The sequence below is a fragment of the Camelus dromedarius genome, chromosome 4 (assembly GCF_036321535.1).
Source record: "Camelus dromedarius isolate mCamDro1 chromosome 4, mCamDro1.pat, whole genome shotgun sequence".
Taxonomy (NCBI): domain Eukaryota; kingdom Metazoa; phylum Chordata; class Mammalia; order Artiodactyla; family Camelidae; genus Camelus; species Camelus dromedarius.
The window spans coordinates 88,165,128-88,191,743 of NC_087439.1; the positions used below are offsets into that span (position 1 = coordinate 88,165,128).

The window sequence follows — 26,616 nt, forward strand, 5'->3', positions numbered from 1 at the left end:
GGCTTGAGACAAAGCAGCTCTGCCAACCACGGTCGTCTGTCACCGACGTGGTGTTAAGTCACCAGCACAATGCTAATTCCTGCTGCATGCTGCGCTGCTTGGAAGGTTATCCGAGGATAATCCTGGGAGATTCCCCAAGAATGCATGTTCTAGGCTGCATCCAGCTGTGTCAGCATGCTCCAACTCCATGATTCCGATGTCACTTTTCTGGGAAGTCTCACCTGCCTTTCCCGTGGGCTGTCTAGCACTTCCCTTCCCTCCCTCCTCACTCTAGCTGAGCTCCACTTCCTCTGAATTAGGACAATTCGATGAGACTCTTACCTATCCTGGAAATCTTCGGTATCTTCTTAAATGGATGTGTCCTGACCAACCCTCGAATGCTTGATGGGTTGGAGCCGGGTAACTGGGATGCCAGGCAAGTTACTTAATCTCTTTTGCCTCAGTTTTCTTGAGTTGGGGATAATAATACTACATTCTCAAAAGTTTGTTGGAAAGGGCCTAACAAGTTACTTTAAGTAAAGTGCATAATACATTGGCAGGCACCTAGTAAATCTGTGCGAATGTGATCCATGAGTCTGACTACCTTTGGGGCATTGCTGAACCAAATCCAAAGGGATGTTGTCTTGTTGCAGAATTGAGACAAAGGCTTCGAAGTATCCTGGTAGGTCTACAGCACGCACTGCAAAGATATCCCACATTAGCAAGTGTGACGTACATGTAAAAGAAGGCACATACTGTCCATAGAACATCATCTGTGCATTTAAAACTCCAGTGTGGTCAACCACAGTGCTGTTCTCCTCCCAGTCTCCCAATTACCAAGCGCAATCCAGAGTTTTATGTTTATTATTTCCTTATTTTTCTCTATAGTTTTGTTCTACATGGGTATTTCTAAACAAACACATGTATGTGTGTATATATATATTTATACATATATTAATTTTGTCCATTTTTGAACTCAGTGTAAATGAACTCCTACTGTATGCATTTGCTGTGACTTGCTTTTTTCACTCTACATGAGTTTTTTTCAAGTTATCCTTGTTCATTGTAAAGCTGTAGATGCTTCATTTTCATTACTATATAATATCCCGTTTTTTGAATGCAACAAAATTTATTTTTCCATTCTACCTTGAAGCATATGTGGGGATTTTCAGTCATTATTAGAAGCACTACTGCTGTGCACGTTTGTACATTTGTCCAGGAGCCAGAGTCTGTCTAGGAAGTATACGAGGTGCGGCATTGCCATGGGGGGGGGGGGGGGTGTGCACGCATTTATCTTGATTGGGAAATGCTACCTTCCTGTTGGCACACAATTTACAGACTCTCCAGCAGGGTATGATAATTTTGATTTCTCCTCGTTTTCACCCACTTTTGGTGCAGTCAGATTTAATTTTTGCCAGTCTGGGACCCACTTTTAATTTTTGCCGAAACAGTGTGTGTGAAGTCATACCTGAGTCTAGATTAGATGTGCAGTTTTTCTGACTACTGATGGTGTTCATGTATGTTTAAGGGCTCTTTTGGTCCCTCTTCTGTGAAAGGACAGGCCACTGCTTTTGTCTCCTCTCTTGTCTTTTTCTTACTGTTTCTCAGGGTACCAATTCTCTCTTGGTTATATGTGTTGCACATTTCATATTACAATTTATGATTTATCTCTTCATTCTTTTTATGGTATCTTTAGGGGAAGAAAATTTTTTCATTTGAATAGAGTAGAATTTATCAATCTTTTTATTTATAATTTGTGCTTCTGCATCTTGTTTAAGATTACCTTCCCTCCCCGAGGTCATAAAGATACACTGTTAAATCTTCCTCTAAAATTTTAAAAACTGTGTCTTATCCACTTGATGTCCTTAGTCCATTTGGGATTGATCCTTTGTAAAGTGAATTTGTGGTGTTTTCTGTGTGGATGGCTAACTGATTCAGCACCATTAATTGAATAGTCTATCCTTTCCCCAGGATCTGCAGTGCAGGCTCTGTAGTGTAAAAGGTTCCTGTATATGCAGGTCGATTCTAGGCTCTCTGTTGGCCTGTCGGTCCGTGGTCCATCTCTACATCAACACCACAGTGCTTCATTGCTATGGTTTTAGATAATAAGTCTTGAAATCTAGAATGGCACGTTCCCTCCCTGGTCCCTTCATTCAGATGTGTTTGCGCTACCAGGGGCTATTACATTTCCTGGCACATTTTAGAACGGTGCTTCTCACTTCCTGTGGGTCTTGGTCATCCCGGGTGCATCCTGCTCCAGTCTTACTGCTAAAAGCATATCCTCCACTGTTACTCTAAGATCTCAGATGCCAGGCCCTAGTGTGGGGTGAACAGGGACGATTTGTAGGGTCCTGATGAAAGCAGTCAAGAGATTACGGAGTCAAGACAGACATCACCCTTATTGTCTGTGTGAAGACTATAAACCTGTTTAAAGTAAAGCTTAAGACCCTTGCACTAGAGATGGTTCTTGACTCAATCACTGTAGCCTTGGCCAATCATAAACAAACCTGTTTCAGTCAAACTTTTTGGTTTGACATTTAAAAACTGGTAAACAACATAATTACTTCCTTTCACCCAAGGTCACAGTGCTACTCTCTGGGTGCTGTTAAGTTTGTTAGAATGTCTTAAATAGCTACAGTGTAGACTGAGACACAAAGCAGAATTAAATTAAAAGAGATAATATTTTATAGCAGTATGGAAACCCAGAGAAGGTCCCTTTACCCAGCCCCAAGTCACACAGTCAGAAAAACAACTCAAGTCTTTTTGCTTTCTGTCCAGTTGCAATTCTTTCTACTCTATATCAGAGGTCAGCAACCTTTTTCTGGAGAGTCAGAAAGTAAATATTTGAAGCAACTGCTCTCATGGAAAGACTGATAGTGTTTTTGCATCTTTAGATTCTTAGCTCAAGGGCCATACAGAAACAAGTGGTAGACCAGATTGGCCCTGCAGGCGGTGCTTCCGCCCCTGCTCTAAGCCACACCCATAAGATGTAAAGTCTTATTTCAGCCTTTTTGGTGATAAGAGGCATATGAAAATAAAGTTAGAGTCCCAGTGAAGTAGAGATTCTGATTGCATTTTCAAAGCAAACACAGATGAAACTATGTTCCTAGAAAGAAACTAACTCTCTGCAATATTATTTGAGAATCAGTTCTGAAGGTGACCTAAGTAAACTGGAGCCTGGTTCATTTCACCTTCCACGTATTGAGAAATCTGCGTGCCTCAGGGACTCTTAGGTACCAAATCACAAAGTTAGAAATGGTAATCGATGTAAGTGATATAAGCGATAAAAATTCTTCATAAGGCAGTGAAACACAATGTCTCAGTATTATAATTCCTTAAATATGCGCACTGGGAAAGCAGGGTTATTAAGATATATTATACATTTTCTCCACTTAAAGATTAAAAGGGTGTGTTGAGTTATTCTTAGAGCTTCTTCAAAACAAGTATACTATAATTGTGAACATATTAGTTACGCCATTAATATTTCCAACGTTCTACTAGAGAAGACTTCTTTGAGAGGGGTTTTGCCCTCCTTACCATCTCTGATGTAGATGTATGTTGTCTCATACATTTGAAAGGAAGCTGCATTTTCATGACAGCTTAGCATCCAAACCTTTTTTCTCTGTTTCTTTCTCTGAATCCAGATGACAACAGAGTGTGTCCAGACTTGTATCTTTTTTCAGTTTTGATTCTTTAAGCCAGAGCCTATAAAAGCACATCACAGTCCTTATGCTATCTTCTGCTGTACAGCTGGCTTTCTGGTCCTCAAATGCCTGTTCATCTTGAATTATAGGCACTGACTGTGTAAAGTGAAAAACATCTCAAAGATCTGTGTGTGGAGAACTTGAGACTGCCAAGTCCTTTGAAACATGGTCACTGGCATGGTTAGCCTCCGTCTCATTTATTTAGTGTCCCGTATTCTGAAGAGCCTTCTTGTGAATGCACAGAGCTCTGTGGTCTGGGCGTCTGCTTTAAGAACCTTCTTATCACATCATTACCCAAGGGCACTATTTACCGACTCCACAAAAATGAAAAGTGTGCCCAAAGATGTTTGTTTTCAGACTGACTCATTCCTGAATGTATGAAACTTACATTCGAATTTTTGTTTCTGTTTTTTGTTGTTGTTGTGTAATTGCCTTAGAAGGTAGGATTGAAATGAGAAATTAACATAAACTAAACCTAAAACAGACATTTCCCAGCAATGAATTTTAATTTTTTATGTTTGTGGATAAGTCAACAGGCTACCATCCTCTCATCTGCATCATTTTTTAAAGGCAAATTGCTGTTATTATTTCATTTCCTGATTATGAAGTAATACACATGCAAAAGTTTCAGAACAATTCAAGAAGGTGAAAAGTCAAATATGGAAGGCACCATAATCCCACCCCGAGAGATAAACATTTTTAACCATTCTATGTATATACTTCCAGAATTTCTACACATAAACATGTATGTGTCACACAAAAACGTGAAATATGATCATGCTGTTTTCTTCACTTAATGTCGTATCTTCTGTCCAAGATGATACATGTGAATGTATGTCATCTTTTTGCATCACCATCAATCCTCCACTGTGCTGATGTGCTATTATGTGTGTAACCAACCCCTTATGAAATCTTGTTTGATTCATGGGCAAATTTATAGTCCCCTCGGTTGTTCCTAGCTTCATATGCGTAGGTATGCATTTCACGACCTTGGCATTCAATGATGGATGCTTTACCACTCACTTGATATTAAAAATTTAATTACAGTAAAATGAATAAGAGAGTGTTTACATGCTACCACATGGGTGAAACTTGAGGCCATTATGCTGAGCGAAATGAGCCAGTTACAAAAAGACAGGTCACTTATCTGTGGTCCTAAGAGTCGTCACATTCATAGAGACAGAAAGAACTTAGTTGTCAAGGGCTGGGAGGAGTGGGGAATGGGGAACTGTTGTCCGATGGGTACAGAGTGCCAGTTTTACAAGATGAAAAGAATTCTGGAGATTAATTACACTATGTGAACACACTTAACACTACTGAGCTGAAACTTAAAAATGGTTAAAGTAGTAAATTTTATGTGATGCATATTTTACCACAACCAAAACTTCTTTAAAATGAGGGGATATTTTAAATATGACATATATTTTATTTAATAAAAAATGTAATATTTACTTCTTAGTTATATAAACACAACCCTTACCTAGCAGTTTCAATTATTTGGAAGATAATACAAAACCCGGACAAGGCTTTAGAACTCCTGAATTTTGTATATAGTTGAGGCCTTCAGACTGTACCCGGAGTCTCTTTATTCTGAATTTATAAGCAGTTCTACCAAACTCTAGTTACTTGATTTCTTAATCAATAACACACATGAAATATTTAGAAATGCGTCAAGAAGTACCGACAGCTACAGGCAGCAGACCAACAGGAGAGAGAGGGAAGGACAGATGTCAGTACCACACACACATACGAATCCTTCCTCAAAAAATATATATATTTGACTACTGAAACCACACACCATTCTGCAATCAAATGACACAGATGCAGTCTCTCAATACATGCAATACCATCACTCAACAAATATTTCTTAATAATCACGTATGTGCCAAGAATCCATTAGGACAGTGACAGCAACAATGCTTAGAAAAGGGAAATTATGTCACTGAAAGTTTATGTACAAAGGCAGAGGAGCATGTAAATACAGTGACGGATGATCAAAGTTGGGGCACTCTGAGGCATAAGCTTCAGTTATCTAGAAATTATACTTCGTAGAATGTTTCATATTTCCCAACCACCCTGGGTTCCAGTGAGACTCCGTTCACTTCTCATATATGGTTTAGTGACTTCATCTACTTCAACTTCACCCACTTTGCTCCTTTGGTAACCAAGCAATCCCTAAGCAGGTTTTTCACCAAGCATCAGGTGTGTGCACTATAGACATGAAGATATAGCTGGTTTTAAACATTTGCAACAGAGTATCTTGATTTTAACCACATTGTTTCATTGGCTATAGCCTTGTTTCATTTGGGCATTTGTGCTGGGGACCACAGTTTATAGATTTGGGCTGTAGAAAAAGCTGATATAGACAGAAAAAAATAATGCTTGATGCACACTATGGCATTCCATGATGGTGAATTTGGGGGGTCTTCCTCTCCTCTTCTGGGGAAGCTGTAAACTATGAAAAATTGTCAATATGTCATCTAGCAGTTTACTTAACATGGGAAGATTCAGAAATGAAATTTGTGGTTTCAGCAATTGAATTCAATAGTGGAGATAAATGTTCAAGCAAAATGTGCTCATTCAAAAGCCATGATCACTGCAGTCACTCATGGGACCTCATTATTATTATTATTTTTTTTTTTTTGGAGATAAAGTACTAAAATTTGGAGGGCTTCAAGTTAAACATTATTTTGGAGATTACTGGATTTGCTTGCTCTGATGTGCAGAATGTTTCTGCAAACAAGACTGTGCTTGCTGGAGGGGAGAAGAGGTTCTCAGAACTGCTGTGATATTCACTTTCATCCATTAAAATGCACAGAACTCCCAGAGTTAATGACTTTTTTATTGCAGTATAGATGATCTACAATGTTGTGTTAGTTCCAGGTGTACGGCAAAGTGATTCAGTTATACATTTTATATATATATTCTTTTTCATATTTTTTCCCATTACAGGTTATTACAAGCTATTGACTATAATTCCCTGTGCTATACAGGAGGTCGTTTTTGTTTATCTATTTATGTATAGTAGTTTGTATCTGCTAATCCCAAACTTCTAATTTATCCCTGCCCCCGTTTCCCCTTTGGTAACCATAACTTTGTTTTCTATGTCTGTGAGTCTCCTTCTGTTTTGTCAATAAATTCATTTGTATCAATTTTTAGATTCCACATATAAGTGATACTATATAAGATTTGTCTTTGTCTGACTTACTTCACTTAGTGTGATAATCTCCAGGTCCATCCATATTGCTGCAAATAGCATTATTTCATTCTTCTTTGTGGCTGAGTAATATTCCATTGTGTATATACACTACATCTTCTTTATCCAGTCACCTGTCAATGGGCATTTAGGTCTCGCTTCCATGTCTTGGCTATTGTAAATAGTGCTGCTATGATCTGTTTTCTCCAGATATATGCCCAGGGGTGGGATTGCTGGATTACATAGTAACTCTAGTTTTTTAAGAAACCTCCATACTGTTTTCCATAATGGTTGCACCAGTTTACATTTCCACCCACAGTGAAAGAGGGTTCCCTTCTCAGAGTTAATGACTTTTGAAAAACCTGAGTGTGACTGAATATCAACATTGTGTGATGACTTAATAGCACTGCCCACCACACTGCTGCTCTCACCGGCCCTGACTGCCAAAGTCATCATATTAAAAACAGCTGCATCATTTTCCAAGTCTGTATATACATATATACACGGATGTATATGTAATTATTTTGAATTTGTCAGAAGAGCTAAACCCTTTTTAGAATTTTCTAAATAAAGTCTCGCATTTGGAAAGATGTCATGTGAAAACATTGCATTTTTTTATTAGGCTATGATACTGATTACATCTCTGTCTTAAGAAGACTCATTTAAACGCACTTTTGTTGTTCTTTGTGTGGTCTTCCTTCCAAAACTAACAGTGAAGCAAGCTATCTAGACGCCTGCTCTGAACAATCAAACTCTATTTCGGCAGCAACAAAAAGATATTTTTAATATTAGGAGCAAAGCAAAGCAAATATTAGGAGAGTGTGCAAATAGAACTCAGAGAGCTCCAACAGATACCTGATGCTTAACATTTAGAAACTGAGTGACCTGAATTTCAATTGCTTTGCATTCTAAATTATGTTATTTTTGCCTACTTGCATTTTTTTATTCTAAAATACAGAATTAATAAAAATTCCATTTATCATATCTCTTTTTTTGTATTTCAACAAAACAGATATCACCATTGTGCAGAATTTACTCATCTTCTGTTCTAAAATAAAATTGCATGGATTGTAAATCTCTGTCCTCTGACCCAGTATTTCTCTCTGGTCTTTGCCTTTTCCATTCACTCTGCTTCCCAGCTCATGCATTCACTCTTCTCTTAGTTCTCCTCCCATATATCACGTTACACTCTGCCAGCTAGTGGATTTTTCCCCCAGTGCTAATCCTAAGGACTTGGTTAATTCTCACGTGGCTTTCTCCTTTATCTGCTCCTAAGATTTTATTTACTTGACTCCTGTCATCTGGATGAGAAGAAAAATCCAGTCAATCATCAAAATGTCCAAAATATCCAAATGTTTGTTTTTCCAGAGACGCAGCTTACACGTCCTTATTTATTTTTGTAGGATGTTTCACTCCAGCTGTCATCGTGATAGTCACGTGCTTATCTCTTCACGGTCTGTCTTCAGTGCTGTGAAACATCGTATATTATTCCTGACATCTGCCTGGCTTCATTTTTAACCTTGCTGTAATTATAATCATATATTTTATATAGTGATACAATTATATAAATTACACTTACCACCAACTTTATGTATTTAGCAGCTTGTAATCTGTCTTATAGAGTCAACGTTCATTGAGCATCTATGGTTTACAGTTGTAGCCCCAGTGCTATCTCAGGGTATCCTATCCTCTGAGGTTTAAAACTACTTGAATTCTTTGCATGTCATCTCAAATCCATGCAAAGTCCAAATTCTGCCCAAGATTTCTGCAAATCCCCTGAGGTCTGCATTTTCTCGGTAGCTTCTCCTTCTGATTTCCTGTGCTTGCTGAAGACTGAATCTCCCCAACATCTCAATTTCCACCACTCTTCTCCCAATCGTGGATCAGAGCAGGACAGAGAAGCCACTTGTTCAGTTTCCCCAGAATAAGGTAATTTTAAAGAACAAACTTAGTTGATGATTCAGAGACAACACAGGGAACTCCACCTGCATTTGTAATGTGTTATTTCTCACTCCGGGTGGTAAGCAAAAGGGTATTTGTTAAATCGCTCTGTATACCCTTCCATGCATAATGACTCGACTCCTGCCATTCCAGTATAGTTATACTCAAACAGGCCCATGATGTCACATGACGCAGCTAAAGAGACAGCATCTCCCCTGGGAGAACTGCTTCTCTCCCCAGACCTGCCCTGTGAACTCCCTCCCCTGCTGGGAACACAGAGCTGAGTAAGTGTGGCCTCCTATGGGAAACTTCATCGGGTAACAGAGAAAAGCATGTAAACAAATAATTACAAAGCAATTAGGTATGGATTATAAGAGCAGTTATGCACAACACAGAGGAGAGAGCCTCTGACAACCTAAAGGATTTAGGGACGTCGTCTTCTGGAAGGAGGTAACCTTTGAACTGCTCCCGAATGAGCCAAACTTAGCCAAGCAGAGTAACGGGTAGTGAGATGAGGGCATGCAGGCCAAAGAAGGACCATGTGGAAAAGCACAGGAATGTGAACGAGAGTGAGCGGGAGGAAGGGCCTCCGAGGCTGGGGGGGAAGAGGGACCAGACTACAAAGAGCCTCATACACCCTGCGGATGAGCATCGTGCTGATGAACAAGTAATTTTAATCAGGGAAGTGACATAATGCAATTTGGGGAATTTACTTACGGTTGGTGATTCATTCCACCTAGCCTCTATTTTTTTTAAATAAATGCTATTTTCTTATTTCATAAATAGCACAGAAAATAGTATCATAGTTTTCCAAGTGAGTCCCAGTTCCTGCTTCATGCTTGATGTGCTGAGGAGACTCTCAACGTGCAGTCTGGGGAACCCCTGACACCCAGTCTTCTAGGCTGCTTACTTCAAATGCAGATCCCAGGCCCTCAGACCTACTCTCTGAGGATGGGGTCCTGGAAAAAGCATGACTGCCAAGGGCGCCAGGTAATTAATGGATATGAAAAGTTGAAAGCTGCCATCCTAAATTTTAGTTGGAATACCATGAAATGAAAGAGAGATTTTCCTGAATTACAGTTGGATTTGAACTGGTTGCCATCAAAGAAGGATGCTAATCGTGACAAATGCAACAAAAATATCCCAAACATTTATATATATATATATATTTTAAAAAGCAAATTCAGGGTAACAGATTCTCTTCTTATCCTTTACAGAAAGTTGTATTCATGATTTATTGGCTTATGTCCAACCCTAATCAAAATGCTCATTGGACAAGGACCTACTGTACAGCACAGGGAACTATATTCAGTTTCTTATAACATATAATGGGAAAGAATCTGAAAAGAAAATATGTATGTGTATGTATGTGTATAACTGAATCACTTTGCTGTACACCTGAAACTAACACTGTAAATCAACTACATTTAATAAAAATTTTTTTTAAAAAATAAAACATAACTGAAAATTTTTTTTAAAAAATGTTCATTGGACAGCATCTACTATCCTCCACTTTTAGGGAGAAGATATTTTCATAGTGGTGACCCACCTAAGCCAGGAATCGTGCCTGAGCCCAATTCAGCCATAAAGAGTTACCCTTCTCTGAGGTGAGGACCCCCCGCCAGACAAAGCTTGCAGGTTTGTGAGCCGGAGGGTTTGCATGCATCACCACCTCTAAGCATTAAGTTTGCAGTCTCTCCAAAATGCAGTCAGCTTCTGTATCTAAGGGAAAATTCAAAGTTCCGGGCTCCAGATAAAATCTGGACCAATCTCAGAATCAGTATGAGATGGATGAACTCCAAGGCCTCTTGCAGTCTGAACCTGCCATGATTTATAACAACGGGGATGGTAGGTCTCCACCACTGACAAGTGGGAGCTCAGGCCACCTCTGGATTTATCTTTATCTGCAGAGAATCGTCAGCTTAAGGTTTCTCCATCACATGTCTGAATCATTTTACTTAAAAAATTTTCCTGTGTTTATTCTGATTGTACTTTTGTTTTACTACCAGGAAGTTAAAACAAGATTGGTAGTTTTCCAAATTGGAGGAAAACATCACTTAAGATGAATTTAGAATGCTTATTCGCTTGAGAAGACAATAAATTATCAAAGTTAAAGTGTCTGTTTTTAACATGAACTTTCCTTTTTATTGTTCTGGGTGAACTTTATTTTTTTCTTGTTAATTTTTAGCAAGGTAAAATATGCAGATAGTAAAATAATAATGATCATTTTTAAATACTTGTCATATTAAAGACTTAGAACAAAAGCAAAGTCCCTCTTTTGGTTCCCCTCTCCCAGGTTCCCCTCCACAGGGGCAACTGCTTTCAGCACTTGTCGTTATTTCTTCCGTTTTTTTGCCTCTAGATTTCTGAAACACAGGCTTATAGCGTTATTTCTCAATGTGCTGATTTTGACATTATGTATTAACTGCATGTATTAGGGGGGAACTCTTCCATGACCCTCCTCCCTCTTTTTCCTCAAGTCTTCTCAACATGCTTATAGCATAATTTTTGGTTAAATCAATAGTGTATGATCTTAGACATTTTGTTCACTGCTGAGACATTACTTTGCATGTTTGTAGACTTTCTTGGACAAACTTTTGTTTGTCCTGGTTTTAAAAGTTTCTACTGTCACCCTCAACAGTTTTATTGCTTCCTTAGTGTCCCCTTGGGGCCCCAACCCTCCGGCTCCAGTCTGGGTCCGCTGTACCACTGTTGTCTGGGACACTTGTTCCAAGTCACGTCTTGCTCCTGGATCCCACGTCTTTCCCTTTCTTGACTTAATTCTCTTTTTTGGTAGAGCACATCTTCCTGTAGTTTCCTATGGAAGGTGCCTGGAAGGTAATATTTTTGATTCATTATACATCTGAAAGTGTGTCTTCTCAAACTCATGTACCATTTGGTGAGTAGAAAGTGTGGGTTGGAAATCGATTTCCCTCCGAATCCTGAAGACCTCATGCCATACCGCCCCCGTGGTCTTGCTGCTGACACATCCAATGCCATTTCGACCTCCACGACGTTTGTAGGTGACTCTTGCTTGTTGGTGCTGTTTACTTCTAGGATCTTTGTTCCCAGTGTTCTGGAAGGTTCTCACAATGTGCCTCAGATGTGTGTGTTTGTGAGAGAAAGACACAGTAGTAGTAAGCCCTCTCAATCTGAACACTGATTTTTTCACTTTAGAAACTTGTTCCTTGTATTTTGGTTTTTTTTTTTTTTGATGATTTCCTCCTCTCTAACTTTGTTCTTTTGTCTTCTGAAACGCCTATTGGACAGACACTGGACTACCTGGACTGACCGTCAAACCTTAGCGTTTTTTTCTTACTATGCATCTCTCTCCCTTTCATCCTATTTTCTGGGAGATTTCCAGAATTTCTCCTTTATTATTTCCATCAAACTTTCTATTTCACTTGGGCCCCTGTAATATTTATTACTGCCTACCAAGTCATCTTATGATTTTGCTGTTTAAAGCAGTAAACACAGATTATCTCATACATTTTCTAAGTGTCAAGAATCTGGAAGCAGCTTGGCTGGTTGGTGAGATCTCAGAATCTTCCATGGAGTTGCCGTCAAGCTGTGGACTGGGGCAGTTGTCACCTAAGACTTGACAGAGTGGGGAGATAAGCTTGAAAATAGGTCATTCACAGGATTGGTACCAGAGGCCTCAGTTCCTCAGTATATGTTATGTGTGCCTCTTTGTAAGGCTCCTTGACTTGACAGCTGGCTTCCCAAGGACAAGTAATCTGAGAGAGAGCAGGCGTCACAGTGTCTCTTCATGACTTATTCTCAGAGGTAACATAACATCTCACCTGCCTTATTCTGTCTGGTCATCCAGACCAACCTTGGCTCAGTGTGGGAGGGGACCACACAAAGGCATGAACCCCTGCACGAGGCACCACTGGGGCCATCTTGAAGGCTGGCTGCCGCAGCTCTGTCTTCCAACTTCTGTTGTTTCTTTTCTCTTTCTCCTCTATGGGTGCCCACATTTTTAGGGCTGCCCCTGTTGGCAATCTTCCATGAACCCAATGCAAATAGTGTTAAAACGGTGTTTCTTGGCTCACGCTCTCCACTCCCTGGGTACCACTTCTGAGTTGGCTTCTAGACTCCAGCTGCTTAAGGCATCAGCCCCTCCCACTGCTGTGTGTTGCCGTTGCATTTTGTTCATCAGGAACATGCATCTTGGTTTTCGAGTTTGTCTGTTTTATTTTCTGGTTTTGTATCTTTTCTTTTTGGGGGACAGAGAATATGTTCTATGTCCACGCAAGCATACCAGCCACTTGACTTGAAGGGTCCACTCACCACCATCTTCCAAAAAGTAATTGACACTTTTCATCTGGTTCTGTCTTCTCACCTGTTTTACTTGTGACTTGATACTTTTTTTATTCTTTATCCATCATCTTATTCTGGTTTTCAAAAGGAGAGGACATAAAGGTTGTTATTTAGTCAATCTTTCTGGATTAACTCTCACATGAGCCTGATTTTCCTGCTTTATTCAGGCTGGGACTGCTACTTAAGCAGTGTCCATGTTTCCAGATAATGTGACATCGGAGTCTTCCCCAGAATCCAAAGAAGGCTTCCATCTGGGAAAGTGGTCTTGTCCCAGCTTCCTAATGTTCTTCCTTGGCTTTAAGGAAGGTTCACAAAGACAAAATGGATTTTCTCCTGAAAATGTCTTTCATTTCCATGATTAAGTACAAGGTTTCTAAAAACTCCTAGCAACCCTCCCAGAACCAAAGCTGAAAGATGTAAGACTTTTAAATTCACTTTAGATTGGCCACTGGTACAGTGAGCCAAGTAGCAGCTTGTGGAAGCGGTGAAGGCATATGGCCTTTCTCCACACGGACAAGAGCTAAGGGCAGCTCCCCCAGGGAGACCGGCCCCGTCTGTAGGAGCCTGCTCTGGAGAGATCACTAGAACCCTGAAGTGCTGGGTTCAGCGGTCAGTTGGCAGGGGCTCATTCACTGATTATCAAATGAAAAAGGGAGAGGTGAGTTTTGTATACAAGTTACATTTTACTTTTTAAGCAATATTATCAAAGATATTTTCTTAAAGATGTGGTCTTAAACACAGGCAAACCAAGCAAGCAAACTAAGGGGCCTCATCTCCCAACATGTGTCTCTGCCTGAAGTTTTTAAAGTTTCTACTGTTTGAAGTTTGAATTTCTCTACCATTCGTGGCATTTGTGGCAGATGTGTGTGTGTGTGTGTGTGTGTGTGATAAGCATTGGTTCTCTTGCAGATACTAACTACTGTATATAAAATAGATAAACAACAAAGTCCCACTGTACAGCACAGGGGATTATATTCAATATCTTGTAATAACCTATAAAGAAAAAGAATATGAAAAGGAATATAATGTATGTATAACTGAATTACTAAGCTGTATACCACAAATTAACACATTATAAACTGATAATATTTTAATGAAAAAATAAAATAAAATAAAACAAAATAAAAAGCATTGGTTCTTAAAAGTCATGTCAGTTACAGGATAGATTTTTTTTAATTAATTTATTAGCATGCCTTATGCAATATGAGATTAACTTGCTGTCATCTTTCAAAGAGAAAACCGTGCAGCAGTGGGTCACTGAACAAACAGTGGCCTACCAGAGCGATATGGACAGAGGAGAGAGGCAGTCAGACCTAGCTGAATGCTTCACAAAGTCATGTCTGAACTGACCACGTAGATTTTCACCAGACTAAGGTGAATGAGAAAAATAAGATTTCTTTAAGAAGGAAAGTTTTCATTTTAAAGGACCATCTTGTATTCTGTGAGCATGTACTTGTTTCCTTTATAGTTTTTTTTTAATTCATTCATTTATTTTTACAGAATGATGACTGGTAGATGATAGATTCACTGTTGATTGGTGGGTGGGGAGGGTTTCATTTACTCATGGTTGTAAGTGGTCATTGTCCTTAAGAAGCAAATTGGAAATAAGACAATCCTTGTCCATTTTAAAAATTATTTTATTTTACAGCTCTAAAAAGTCCAAAACACTAGGAAATTTGGGATTAGATGATCTGCTGGGTTCTTTCAATACCCAAACTTCATAACCTTGGACTGAAGTGTGATGGAGGGGAGGTGAGGCTAATAAGGGTGGATGGGAGGAAAATAGAAAAATTCTTGTCTGACACTCAGAGGCAGAAAACCATCTCTCACTGGAGCTTGGAGCTAATAAATTCCTTAGTTTCTATCTTAATTTGTTTAGTGTAACTTTTATACCACCACAAAAAAATATATAGAAGATAATTGACACCAGGGGTTAGCAAGCTTTTTCCATAAAGAGTCAAGAGGCAAAGTCAAGGCTATTCTATAGGTACCTATATAACAAAGGAGAAAAAACAAATACTCACAAGTATTTTAGCGATGAAATCCAAAACTTTACTTACAGGCACCAAAATTTGAAGTTCACATAATTTTCATATATTACAAACTATTGTTTTTCTTTTGATTTTTTTCAATTGTTTAAAAATACAAAAACCATTCTTAGCTTGCAGGCTGCACAAAAAGAGATGACAGACTGGATCTGACTTGTGGGCTGCAGTGTGCCAACCTCTGGTTTATGCAGCTGATTTCATGAACAACCACGTTCTGTTTATCGCTGGGATTTTATTCCATCATCGAAGCACAGGCACAGGGGGAGGGCGGGGGGTGCATATTCTCCCTCCTCCAATGCCCCAGGTGCCCGGAGGGCCAGTCAATAATGAAATATAGCTTAGAGTTGAGAATACGGCATGGGTCCAGCCACGTGGGTTCAGATTCCCCACCTCCATCCCTGACTGCCGCTAGCCTCTCCATATCCTGGTTGTCTTATCTAGAAGAATGGGCTAATAGGGCACCTGCCTCACGGAACTGTTACCAGATGTCAGGGAGATCGTGCACAGGGCAGAGAGCCCTGATGGGTGCACCAAAAATGTTAATTACTGGTATCATTAACCTGCTTATTGAAGTTCATTTTCTCCAAAGCACCTTTTACATGGTATCTTGTAGAGTCTATTAATCTTATGTAAATGGCAAAGACCTCTTAGTCCCACTGAACGCAAAACCTCTTAGGGCAAGAAGGGAAAAAAAAAAAAGAGAGAGAGAGAACCAGGAGTTAATGATTATAGGTATAAATACCACTCACTGCTTCACGCGGGACAGCCTGAACTTCCTTATCGTGTTGGTTATTCCCAAATGTACCAGGGACCTCTGACTGCCACCTTCTTTGTCAGAGCCAGTGATCTGTACGCTTGCTGTGGTCCAGAAAATCCAAAAACGGGTGGCTGGTTTAGGTGTCTAGACTAGTGATGGCTCTCTGGACAGAAAGAGGGAGTGGCAGTCGCAGTGAGATTTCTGCGCTATCCAAGTGTGGGGACAGTGGCTCCTGGGCAGGGAAGAAGGGGCCACTGCGGGAATGCGGGGCTTGGATGTCAACCTCCATCACTGGAGGGCACGCTGCCAGGGCTCATGGTCAGTTGCTTAAGGCAGACACGGATGGAGGGACCCAGCAAAGGACAGCTCATGGAGTCTGTCTGGCAGCCCGCCTGACTCCGTCAGCTCTTCTTTTCACACACAGAACTTTCGCCTCTGGCTATTGGCTGGGCAGAGGGTCAATAATCATAATGCAAAATCAACAGGGCTGCTCAGTAGAGTGTTAACCAGCTTTGAACGCTGCCAACTTCCCCTTCTGCTAAACCAGGCAGGGCTGGGGTGGGGGAGGGGAGCCTGGAGGGAGGGCTGGGAAGGCCACTTCTGTTTCACTGGGATGCATGGAAACTGGGCATGCGATGCTGGGAGAGGCGAATGAGGAAACACCCAGGCTTACTTGGAAACTGTTTCCTGGCCTGTTAATGAACAATAAAAAATGTATGTGCTTAATCCCATCCCTTATTAGCTTGAGGAGTAAAAGGATAATTTTTATACTGCCTGCCAGGGCTGGAGGGGTGTAATTGTGAGACAGAGTTCCTCCCTGCAGACTAGTAAACATCCTAAGCCCTCAGCTCAGGAGCATTTAAATAGCAATATTAAGTTAATCAATTAGTAATAGCCCACCTGATTGATAGCTCTCTGTAACAGCTGTAGGGGAGGAAAAAGTTTTTCTAGACCTTCTTAGAGTTCCTGGCTGGGTCTGAAAATTAAACTGACAAAAACAGAGTAACAGGAGAAAAGCATACACATTCAAGAAAATTTTTTTACATGTGCATGGGAGCCTTGGAAAGAGAATGAAGACCCAAAGAGGTGATAAGAGTAGGCAGCATTTAGACCTTTTAGACAAAGAAACAATACATTTGTGAAGAATTGATAAGACAAAGGGTGTGGGGTGTTAAATGCTGAAAAAGTAACTGGGAGATAAGGGCTAATTTCACAGGGTTTGTCTGCAGATTCCTCTAGTGCCATCTCTGGGCTGAGAAGATTCTGTTTGAATGTAGGCAGAAAAGGGGGAGCTTTTTCTGCATTTAATGATTCTTTTTCATTTCTGTTTGTTTCTTTTTATTCTGTTTTTAAATTTTTATTTATTTAACCCTTAGTGAAGTGATGGGGATTGAATCCAGGACCTTGTGCACGCCAAGCTCGTGCTCTATCACTGAGCTATAACCCCACCCCCATTTAGTGCTTGTTCATTGCCTTCAGCTCAGAATAATTTGTGTATCAATGAGGTGAATTTGGGGGAGATGTGTACTGGTTTTCTTCACAGCCCTCAGTAGGCATCTTATGTACATGTCTAAGTGCTTTACCAGTGTTAGTACATTTGACCCCACTTTACAGGTGTGAAAACTGAGGCACTGGGAATTACCTCAAGTCAGGTAGCTTGGCAGAGCTGTGATTTAAACCCAGGAAGTTTGCCCTGGAGCTGGTACCCTTAACCCCTCTGCCACATTGCCCAGAACAGAAGGCGATGTACAGGCAGTACATGGACGATACTTGGGTGATACATGGGTGATACACAGGCAATTCATGGGTGATACATGAACGATACACAGGCACCACAGACATTGAAACAGAGAAAAGTGCGAGAGCTGACCGATCAGCATTCCCAAAAGTGCTGGCTCCTTTGGTAACATAATCGATTTGCCACATTTCGTTTAGAAGCTTCAAGTCTCATTGGGATTTCAAACCCCAATGTTTATTTTATTAAACAAATAAAACAAATTGTTTCTAGGCTCATGTACAAATCATATTTGGTTAATCAACTAATATAGTTCGTGTACTCTAAGACAACTGTTTAACAAGTACCACTTAATTCATTTGCAGTTTAACAAAAATACTTTTTAGTCTCTCCTACTGTGGTCCAGGACTGGTACTTCAGCACCGGACAAACAGCTGCAGGAGGATATGTCAGGGAAGGCGGTGGCTAGTTCAGACTGATGGAAAAACATATCAGACGTCAGCGTGTGTGTCCTTAGGTACGAGGTGGTGCAGCAACAAAGGAGACAGGGACAGCTCCCAGTGACTGGGTATCTTACAGAGCACAGCGCACTCCGCAGGCATCCTGGTGACAACTAGATATTAATATCTTCCTTTCCAGGTGCAGTAACTTGGAAGGATTAAGTAATTTGTCCAAAGCTCCAAATAGTAGCTGGCAAATCTGGAAATAGATTCCATACAGATCTGGCTGTAGGCCTGTGGTTTCTGGACTTCTTAACCTTTTAGAATTCTCTACTCTCAAAGTTTATTTTGCATTCTAAGTAAGGTCATAAAAAAATGAATGTGACTGCTAAATGAATGGGTCTCACAAGTTTAACTGTTTAATATGCAACAGTGCTAAAACATCATGTAATCTTGGACCACTTCCTGATGTGTTAATGGTTATTGAGGGCAGGGGAAGAAAAGCCATAAAGTCATTGTTAAGAGCTTTCTGCTCATGACAAATGATTTCTTACTTCATTAAGGTATATGGAAACTAAGAGGTACTTTACTGTTGGAAGAGGAAAAACCATTAAAATGTTGTTTAAGAAATATCCATCATTATGATTTTATGAGTGTATGAGTTAGTACTATTTGGCCATACTGGTTTTTAAGTGCATTAGCATTTGAATACTAATTAATGGTTATATTCCATTAATACAATCATGGTGTTTCAAAAGCGATTCCAAAAAAAAAAAAAAAAAGAATCAGACTCAACAAAAGCGAAAACATGGCCACTGTTATCTTTTAGCCAAAAAACATATTTAAAATATTGAATTATGAATATATATTTGAAAAGATAAAAATTTATTTAAAGAAAAGGCACACAATTTAGAGAAATGAATGTCTTGAGTCTGGGGCTACTGTTGTCATCATCCAGAAACAGCGAGGTGCCTGATTTCACATGGCCCCGTGCAGGGCTCTCTGCAGTCCTTGCTGAACATCTGCCAGAGCTGCCCTGACTCTAAGTTTGAGTTTATTCATTCAGGCGGAGGGATCATCCACATGTCAGCAAAATCGTCATGTCCTCTGAAGTCCTCGTCAGTCCAATTGTGCAGATATATAGGCAGGCCACATCTTGCCAATTCAACTGAAAATTAAAGTTGGAACCGTTTTGGACCAGTTCTGCACACCTGGGCACAGAAACATAGCCCTAGACGTGGCTCTGAAGTCTCGCCAACGGAGCTGATCACCTACATGTGGCTGACACGGCAGATGAGTGGATAGTACAATAGACTCTCTCTCAGTGACTCTCCTTTTGACTGACAGCCCGACTGACCAGAGCTCTCCAGACCTTCTATGCAGCAGACCAGCTGATGCCCACTGCCTGCTGCCCCCTGGTGACCCACAGGCTTTCCTAGCACACCAACATACACCCGCTCCATGGTGGAGTTTTATGATTGCCAAGAGTTAGTGGTTTCTGCCAGTTGTGCTTATTATTATAACAAAGTAATTTAATTAAATATTAAATAGCAAATTGCTTAAATACAAATGCATAAAAAGACATATCTCTGTGAAATCTATGTTGGAGGATTTGATACAAATAAAATTGATAGAAAAACTGCTATTCACTTAAGCATGGCTGAGAAAACATTTAAAAAGTTAGACAGAAACATGGATTCATATCTGGAAGGACTTTGTACTCAGAATGCTCCACAGGCATCTTTAAGCAATCGGCCAGTTTCAAAAAAACCAAAACTGGAAATTACTGGCAGTGTTTTTAAGGGTATGACTTAGCAAGAACGATGCCATAGAGTTCTGAACAGCAGCCCATTCCCAAAGGAAAGACCTTGGCTCTATTTCACAAGAGTGAAGAATTAGTGTGCATTTATATGTTTTAAGTTAAAATAAAATGCCTAAAGTGTTTATGTATCTGTTTAATTTTTATTGAAGTATAGTCAATTTACAATGTTATGTTAATTTCTGGTGTACAGCATAGTGATTCAGTTAAACATATATGCGTATATTTCTTTTCATATTCTTTTCCATTATAGGCTATTACAACATATTGAATATAGTTCCCTGAGCTACACAGTAAGACCTTGTTGTTTATCTATTTTATATATAGTAGTTAGTAGCTGCAAATGCAGAACTCCCAACTTATCCTTATATCCGCCCCCCCTTTTCCCCTGGTAACCACAAGTTTGTTTTCTATGCCTGTGAGTCTGTTTCTGTTTTATAATTAAGTTTATTTGTGCCATTTTTTTAGATTCCACATATAAGTAACATCACATATTATTTTTCTCTTTCTGGCTTATTTCACTCAGTATGACAATCTCCAGGTCCATCCATGTTGGTACAAATAGCATTATTTTATTCTTTTATGGCTGAGTAGTATTCCATTTATATACAGACCACAAGTTCTTTATCCAGTCACCTGTCGATGGACATTTAGGTTGCTTCCATGTCTTGGCTATTATTTGTTTTTGATTCCTGGCTTTCACTAACTTTTCCAACTAACCAACCAACTGGCTTCAAACTACCAAATAAGGGCTCATATGAAAACAATGAAACCAAATACAAGCAAAAGCTAAATATGTCACCCCTGAAAGTTCAAGATCCAAACTCAGGGACAGTAATGTAAAAAATCAGGTACCGTAGTTTTGATGACAAAGAACAGGGATCACAGGTGCTGTGGGTGGAGATAGGAGGCCAGTCCCCAGGCAGGAGGGGATTCAAGGGAACAAGCGTTCACATGCAGAGTCCCACACGGAACTCCAGATGCAGCCGGGTGAGCCCTAAAGCTTCTTGGACCTGTGACAGTCACTCGTTAAGATCGGACCTCATGTGTTGATTACAGGTGAAATCAGTGATTAAAACCAGGCCTCTGGTATGAAATAAAAGATTTGTTAACAATGAAACAGCTTTTTGTTTTCTAATGGTCATCAAGGGCCTTGTAAGGGTCAAGATCTTATTTAAAAACTAGTATAACTTGAAGTTATTGTATCAATGTTGATTTCTTAGGTTGGAAAATTACGCTGTAATTAGATAATGATATACTCTTGTTTTGGGGACATGCGTGCAAAAGTATTAGGGGTGAAGTGCCATGCATGGTGTCCAAGGTCTACTTTTGAATGGTTTGGCAAGAAAGTGTGTGTGTGTGTGTGTGTGTGTGTGTGTGTGTGTGTGTGTGTGTGTGTGTGTTTGTGTAGAGAGAGAGGGAGACAAATAAGAAATTCAGTGAGTGGCCGGGACATGATGTTAACAATTGGTAAACCTAGAGAAGATATAGAGGTATTTATTGGCCTGTTTTTCAGTTCTTCTGAGGGTTTAAAATTTTTCCAAAAAATTTTTATATTGAAACAACTAACAACTGGTTAGCCTTGTGTTAATTTTAACACGTATTAAAATAGCCAAGCTTGTAGTTTCGTTCTTATTCCAGCCATAACTGTTCATAGCTCATATACGGAGAGTCTGTACACATTTATATAAAAAACATCTTAGTCACGGCAGTCCACCAATAGCCACATACATCATATGTCTTGAAATTCCAGGACCAATGTGGATATGAACCGATCCTAGGGGTCCATCTACTCATTGACCCATTCAATCAGTCCACAAGCATTTGTTCAGGAATATTATATACCAGGGTTGCCAGTGTGAACAAGATTGGACAATCCCTTCTCTCCTGGGGCTTAGGGTCATCAAAGAAAATATACATTAAACATATAACAGCGAGTGGTCCATGGAGTCATTTAGAAGGGGGATCTGATCTAGCTCGGAGGAGTTCAGCAAACATTTATTTACTCAAGCTAAGACTGAAAGATTCCCAAGAGTATATAGTGACTATGACTTCTACTCCAAGAAATGAAATTAAGATGGCCTCTATGCACCTTCTTAAGGGTTAGAGGATTGCCAATTTGCCTCCTCCTACCTGTGGTCCAGAGATGCTCAGCATCCAGGTATTGTGTGGTGTCTGGGAGGCAGAGGAGTCAGAGATGCTCACGGTCTCCGTGAAACAGTGGCCGCCATGCTGTGTAAGCCTGGGCACCAGGTCCTTGCCCAGGTCAAGTCCAGCTTCCTCGCCCCAGTATCTGGTCCCCTGGGGTGTAGGGCTCGGCCTTTCCTTTCTGAGTCCCTGCTGTCTCCTCCAGACGCCGTGTGGGAGCAGCATGCTGGTCCCTCCACTCTTGGGACCAACCTCAACAGGTCCTTATGCCTCCAGCAACAAAAGCTAGGAGAAATCTTGTCTTCGGGCAGCTTTTGCTTTCAGCCCAGGGGCAAGAGCATCCTTAAAGTGAGGCGCACACAAACCTGCCTCCTTTCTTGGAATGAGAGGGGAAAAGGCATCACCAGCAAAAAGCAGGTGTGCAAACTAGTGTCTCAAATGGCCTAGTGTTCAGGAATCTGTAGAGAATTAGTTCTATCCTACAGACTGGGGTTTTAGGTGTTGGTTCAGATTGTGGTATCAGAATCGCCCAAGGGGGCTATCACAGATTCCTGAGACGCATCTCCAGGGTTTTTTGACTCAATGGCTGTAGGGTGGGGCCAGGAGTTTGCATTTCTGGCAAGTTTCTAGGTGAGCTGAGTGAGGCTGCTGGTCTGGAAATCCACACGTGGAGAACCAATGAATATAAATATACCAGATGAGAACACTAAATTTAGTAGATATTTAGTATACTTAAATTTGTGATTGAAATGAACACAAAAGCTTCAAAACTTAGAAAAACAAGGTTAAAATAATTAAGTCAGATATGACTTAATGACCCCAAGCATCTAGGAGGGAAAGTGGGAAAATTTAGTCTTCCAAAAAAAATACCAAATAGCCAACTCTTGGGGACAATATAGACTTTCCTTTTCAATGAATCACTTTCCATTCATATAAATTGTGCTGCGTGTAAATGTGGTGAGGGTCAGTGGTGAGTGTGTGAACATTACTGTGGACTTCACTTTCTTGAATAACAGCATTGCTTACTACCACCCTAGGCTTAGAAAAATCTATTAAATTAAAGATATTTTTGTTTGTCTATTTTTATTGGATTGCACAAACAGGGTCCCCACTTTGAGACTATCTGAGGCAATTTCTTTTTATTTTTCCCACCAACCAGCATGTCTCCTAGCCTTTCCCTGCCTCTGCTGTCAATGAATTTTTTTTTTTCCTGGGGAAAACAAGCTAATTTTTAGTTAATATTAACACATACCCCAAAGAAGATAAATACATAGCCATAGAATGTGGGCCAAAAAAATTTTAAATACAGTATTTGAAATGATTTCTCTCTTCATTCCTCTCTGCTGGCAGAAAGGAATTAAAAAATTGACCTATGTTAGAGCTGGCGTGCGCATAGGTGTGAAAGCTGTGGTTGTAAGTCTGTCAAAGTGACTAGTTAAATGGGTAAGAGCTCTCAAGTTCACAGCTAAATTTTTGGTTTTGTTTTTTAATAAGAAAAAACATTTTGATATGAGCATCAGTGAATTAGTTTGTTCTTTAAAACATCATAGGTTCTGATGATCTTTTCTCAGTCTTGAACATTATTTCAGGAAAAGAAAACCTTAGAATTACCTATAGAAAATATCACCATTTATCTTTTGTACAGCACAGGGAACTATGTTCAATATCTTGTAATAACCTTTAGTGGAAAAAAACATGAAGAAAATATATGCATGTATATGCATGACTGGGACATTGTGCTGTACACCAGAGATTGACATATTGTAATTTAATTACACTTTAATTTTAAAAAAAGCCACTCAATATACACAAATATATATAAGTTCATTTTGTTGAATCCAAGAAATTTGCAAACATTCGAGCACTTCCTACCCACGACAATGGCAATTTCAGTTTAACTACATATTGTTCTGAAAAAGGGGATAGCTGACTTGGTCTTTTCCATAAATGAATTAGTTGAAATTCTTAAATACAATAAAAGTGATGCACACTCATCTGACAGTTCTCCTATATACATCTCACTTTGTTTTTTCTACTTTTTTGTGGGGGAGGTAATTAGGTTTATTTATTTATTTTTAATGGAGGTACTGGGGATTGAACCCAGGACCTTGTGCCTGCTAAGTGTGCACTCTACCGCTTGAGCTGTACCCTCCCCTCCATCTCACTTTTCTACTCTATTTCTATTGCTAAATGTCTTACAGCATCACAGGGCTCCTGATAAATAGTGTTCAATGCTCAAAGAACAGAAAAACACGTTTGTTTTTGTTCTGTCAGTCGGGATTCATTAAGCTGTTTTTAAACAAAACCCTTTCTCTTTCTCTCTTTCTAGGGCTGTGTCTGTAAAGACAAAGGCCAGTGTTTCTGTGATGCGGCCAAAGGGGAGAAGGTAAAAACAAAACCTTAATTCTGCTTCTTTTCTCCGCAGAGCTCACCAAGGAATTCACATCCTTCTTTAACTCGCAGCAGAAAGATCAGCAGTATGATATTCCATTCCCCACATCCAATTTTAAAGTAATTGTATATAAACATTAACCTAGGGTGGGGGAGAAAGGAAGCTTCAGATAATTTGTGGAAATACGGGCAGTTGCTGTAACTCTTGGTCTGTAAAGGAAAAAAAGAAAAAGCTTATGAGAATGCCTCCAGATGTATACCCTAATTACATTGTTGCTAAACACAGGGGAACACTGAAAACAACTTGATTCGCTCACTTGGACATAAAATAAACATTGAAACCCGCAGATTTTGTCCTCAGGCACTGATGCAAGGGCGCCCCCTGGTGAAGCATCTTGCAGCAGCACTCTAGCCGAGGCAAAAATTCAGCGAGAGGAAGTGGCTCCATTGCAGAATCCAAGTAAAAAATGAGTGCCGTGAAATCTCATTAATTCGCTCCATTAACTTGCAATTTGTGATAATTAAGACAGAGGCAGAACTAAAGTTTTTCCTTTGTTTCAAAACCCTTTTCTCAGATATGCTAATGAATTGCTTAACAATACTGAAAGGTGACTGCTTAAAAAATATTTTTAAAGGAATATACTTTCAGCTCTTTAGACGAAGTAATTTACATACAATTTTATATGCTAATTATAATAATTACTATATCTATTTTAAATTATTCTATGACTCATGTGTAGTTTGATTTAGAGCTTTCCCTGAAGCTATGAATGTAGTGTATTCAGATCCATGCTGGAAAGCTAGGGTTCATTCTTGCATTCAAGAAGCATGTATTGAATCCCCACTTCGTGTGAGACGCTGTTCAAGGTGTGTGAAGGTAACGGAGCATTGAGAGGGGCCTAGCACATTCTTTTATTTCTTCTTTTACTGAGTGTTTGTGCAAACGCTGACCTGACCTCTCATTTAAAAAATCTGATTTGTTAATTGTGTAAGTAGCTTGACGGAATCTGCCGTGGCCTTTGCTGTTAAGGGGTAATCCCAGGGAGATTGTTGGCAGAACCATGTCACTCATTGGGCCTAAATGCCTTTCGCTCACTCGGATCCCTGGGGGCTTTCCCATATATCATCTCTTAACTATTTTGCTCACACTTTTGGTTTTGTCATTCTTGATACCTCTCCTGTGTCTCCTACACGAATAGCGCCTTGAATTCCTAATTCCTGTGTAATCAAGAAAGGACGAAAGCTCATAGCCTGTGCGCTGTTCTTTCAAGGTGCAGAGCAGTTCTGCACACTCCCCAAACGCACTCTTGTGTCTGATCTCCACTCTCTGTCCATCCCCCCAAAAAACACACTCCATCAACCTCCATCTGTCTAACTGGGGTTTCCCCTCAGTTCTTGATTCCCTCTCCCTTACTCTCTGCTCTGTAGAGTGCTGCCATTTGGGTAAAAGTAGGATTTCTACCAGACCAAGGGCAAACACTTTCAAGCCTACAGACAAATAGTAACAGCTAGAACTTTCCAGTTACTGTTACATGTACTACTGAGTGCTGTTTTTTTTTTTTTTTAATCCAAGGAAAAATATGCACAATGTTATCATTTAAGGCATAAAGAAAAGAAAGCAATGGATATGGGTGTGTTTATTCCTGGGCCTTGCTGTTCTGTGTTTATCATCTTGTTTTGGTTTTAACAGGGAGAGAAAGGCTTTCCAGGGCCTCCTGGTCCTCCTGGCCAGAAGGGATTCCCAGGTCCTGAAGGCCTGCCTGGACCGCAGGGACCCAAGGTATGTCAGCCAGTGAGCTTGAAAAACCCCCAGTCCGCTTAGCCTTCTTTATGCCTCCGCCAGGGCTGCTGAGAACCTGGAGAGAAATCCACACCTCAGCGGGTAGGTGGTCGCTGCGGCAAATTCCTGCTCCGGTCTTTGCTGGGTCTTCCCAGCTGCACAACTGCATCTTATGTGAAAAGGATGCAAGTAACTATCATTATCTTCCAGCTCACCCTCCTCCTCCTCTCTGATCTTCACAGCTTCCACACCTGCATGGAAGGATTAGTTCTTCTTACTTTCCAATCAGGACCCGTTCCTCTGCCTGTCTCCTAGTCACCGGGATTCCCACTAGAACCGGCTTCCAAGGGTGTGT

At 40.1% G+C, this 26,616-nt stretch overlaps 1 protein-coding gene across 1 annotated transcript in view; it reads left to right on the forward strand.

Annotated features, from left to right (window-relative positions):
* Positions 1-26,616, forward strand: part of COL4A3 (collagen type IV alpha 3 chain) — a 130,668-nt gene that overhangs the window by 36,272 nt on the left and 67,780 nt on the right. The window contains 2 exon segments of the mRNA XM_031452296.2: positions 24,420-24,476; positions 26,172-26,261. Coding sequence (XP_031308156.2) covers positions 24,420-24,476; positions 26,172-26,261 — 147 coding nt within the window.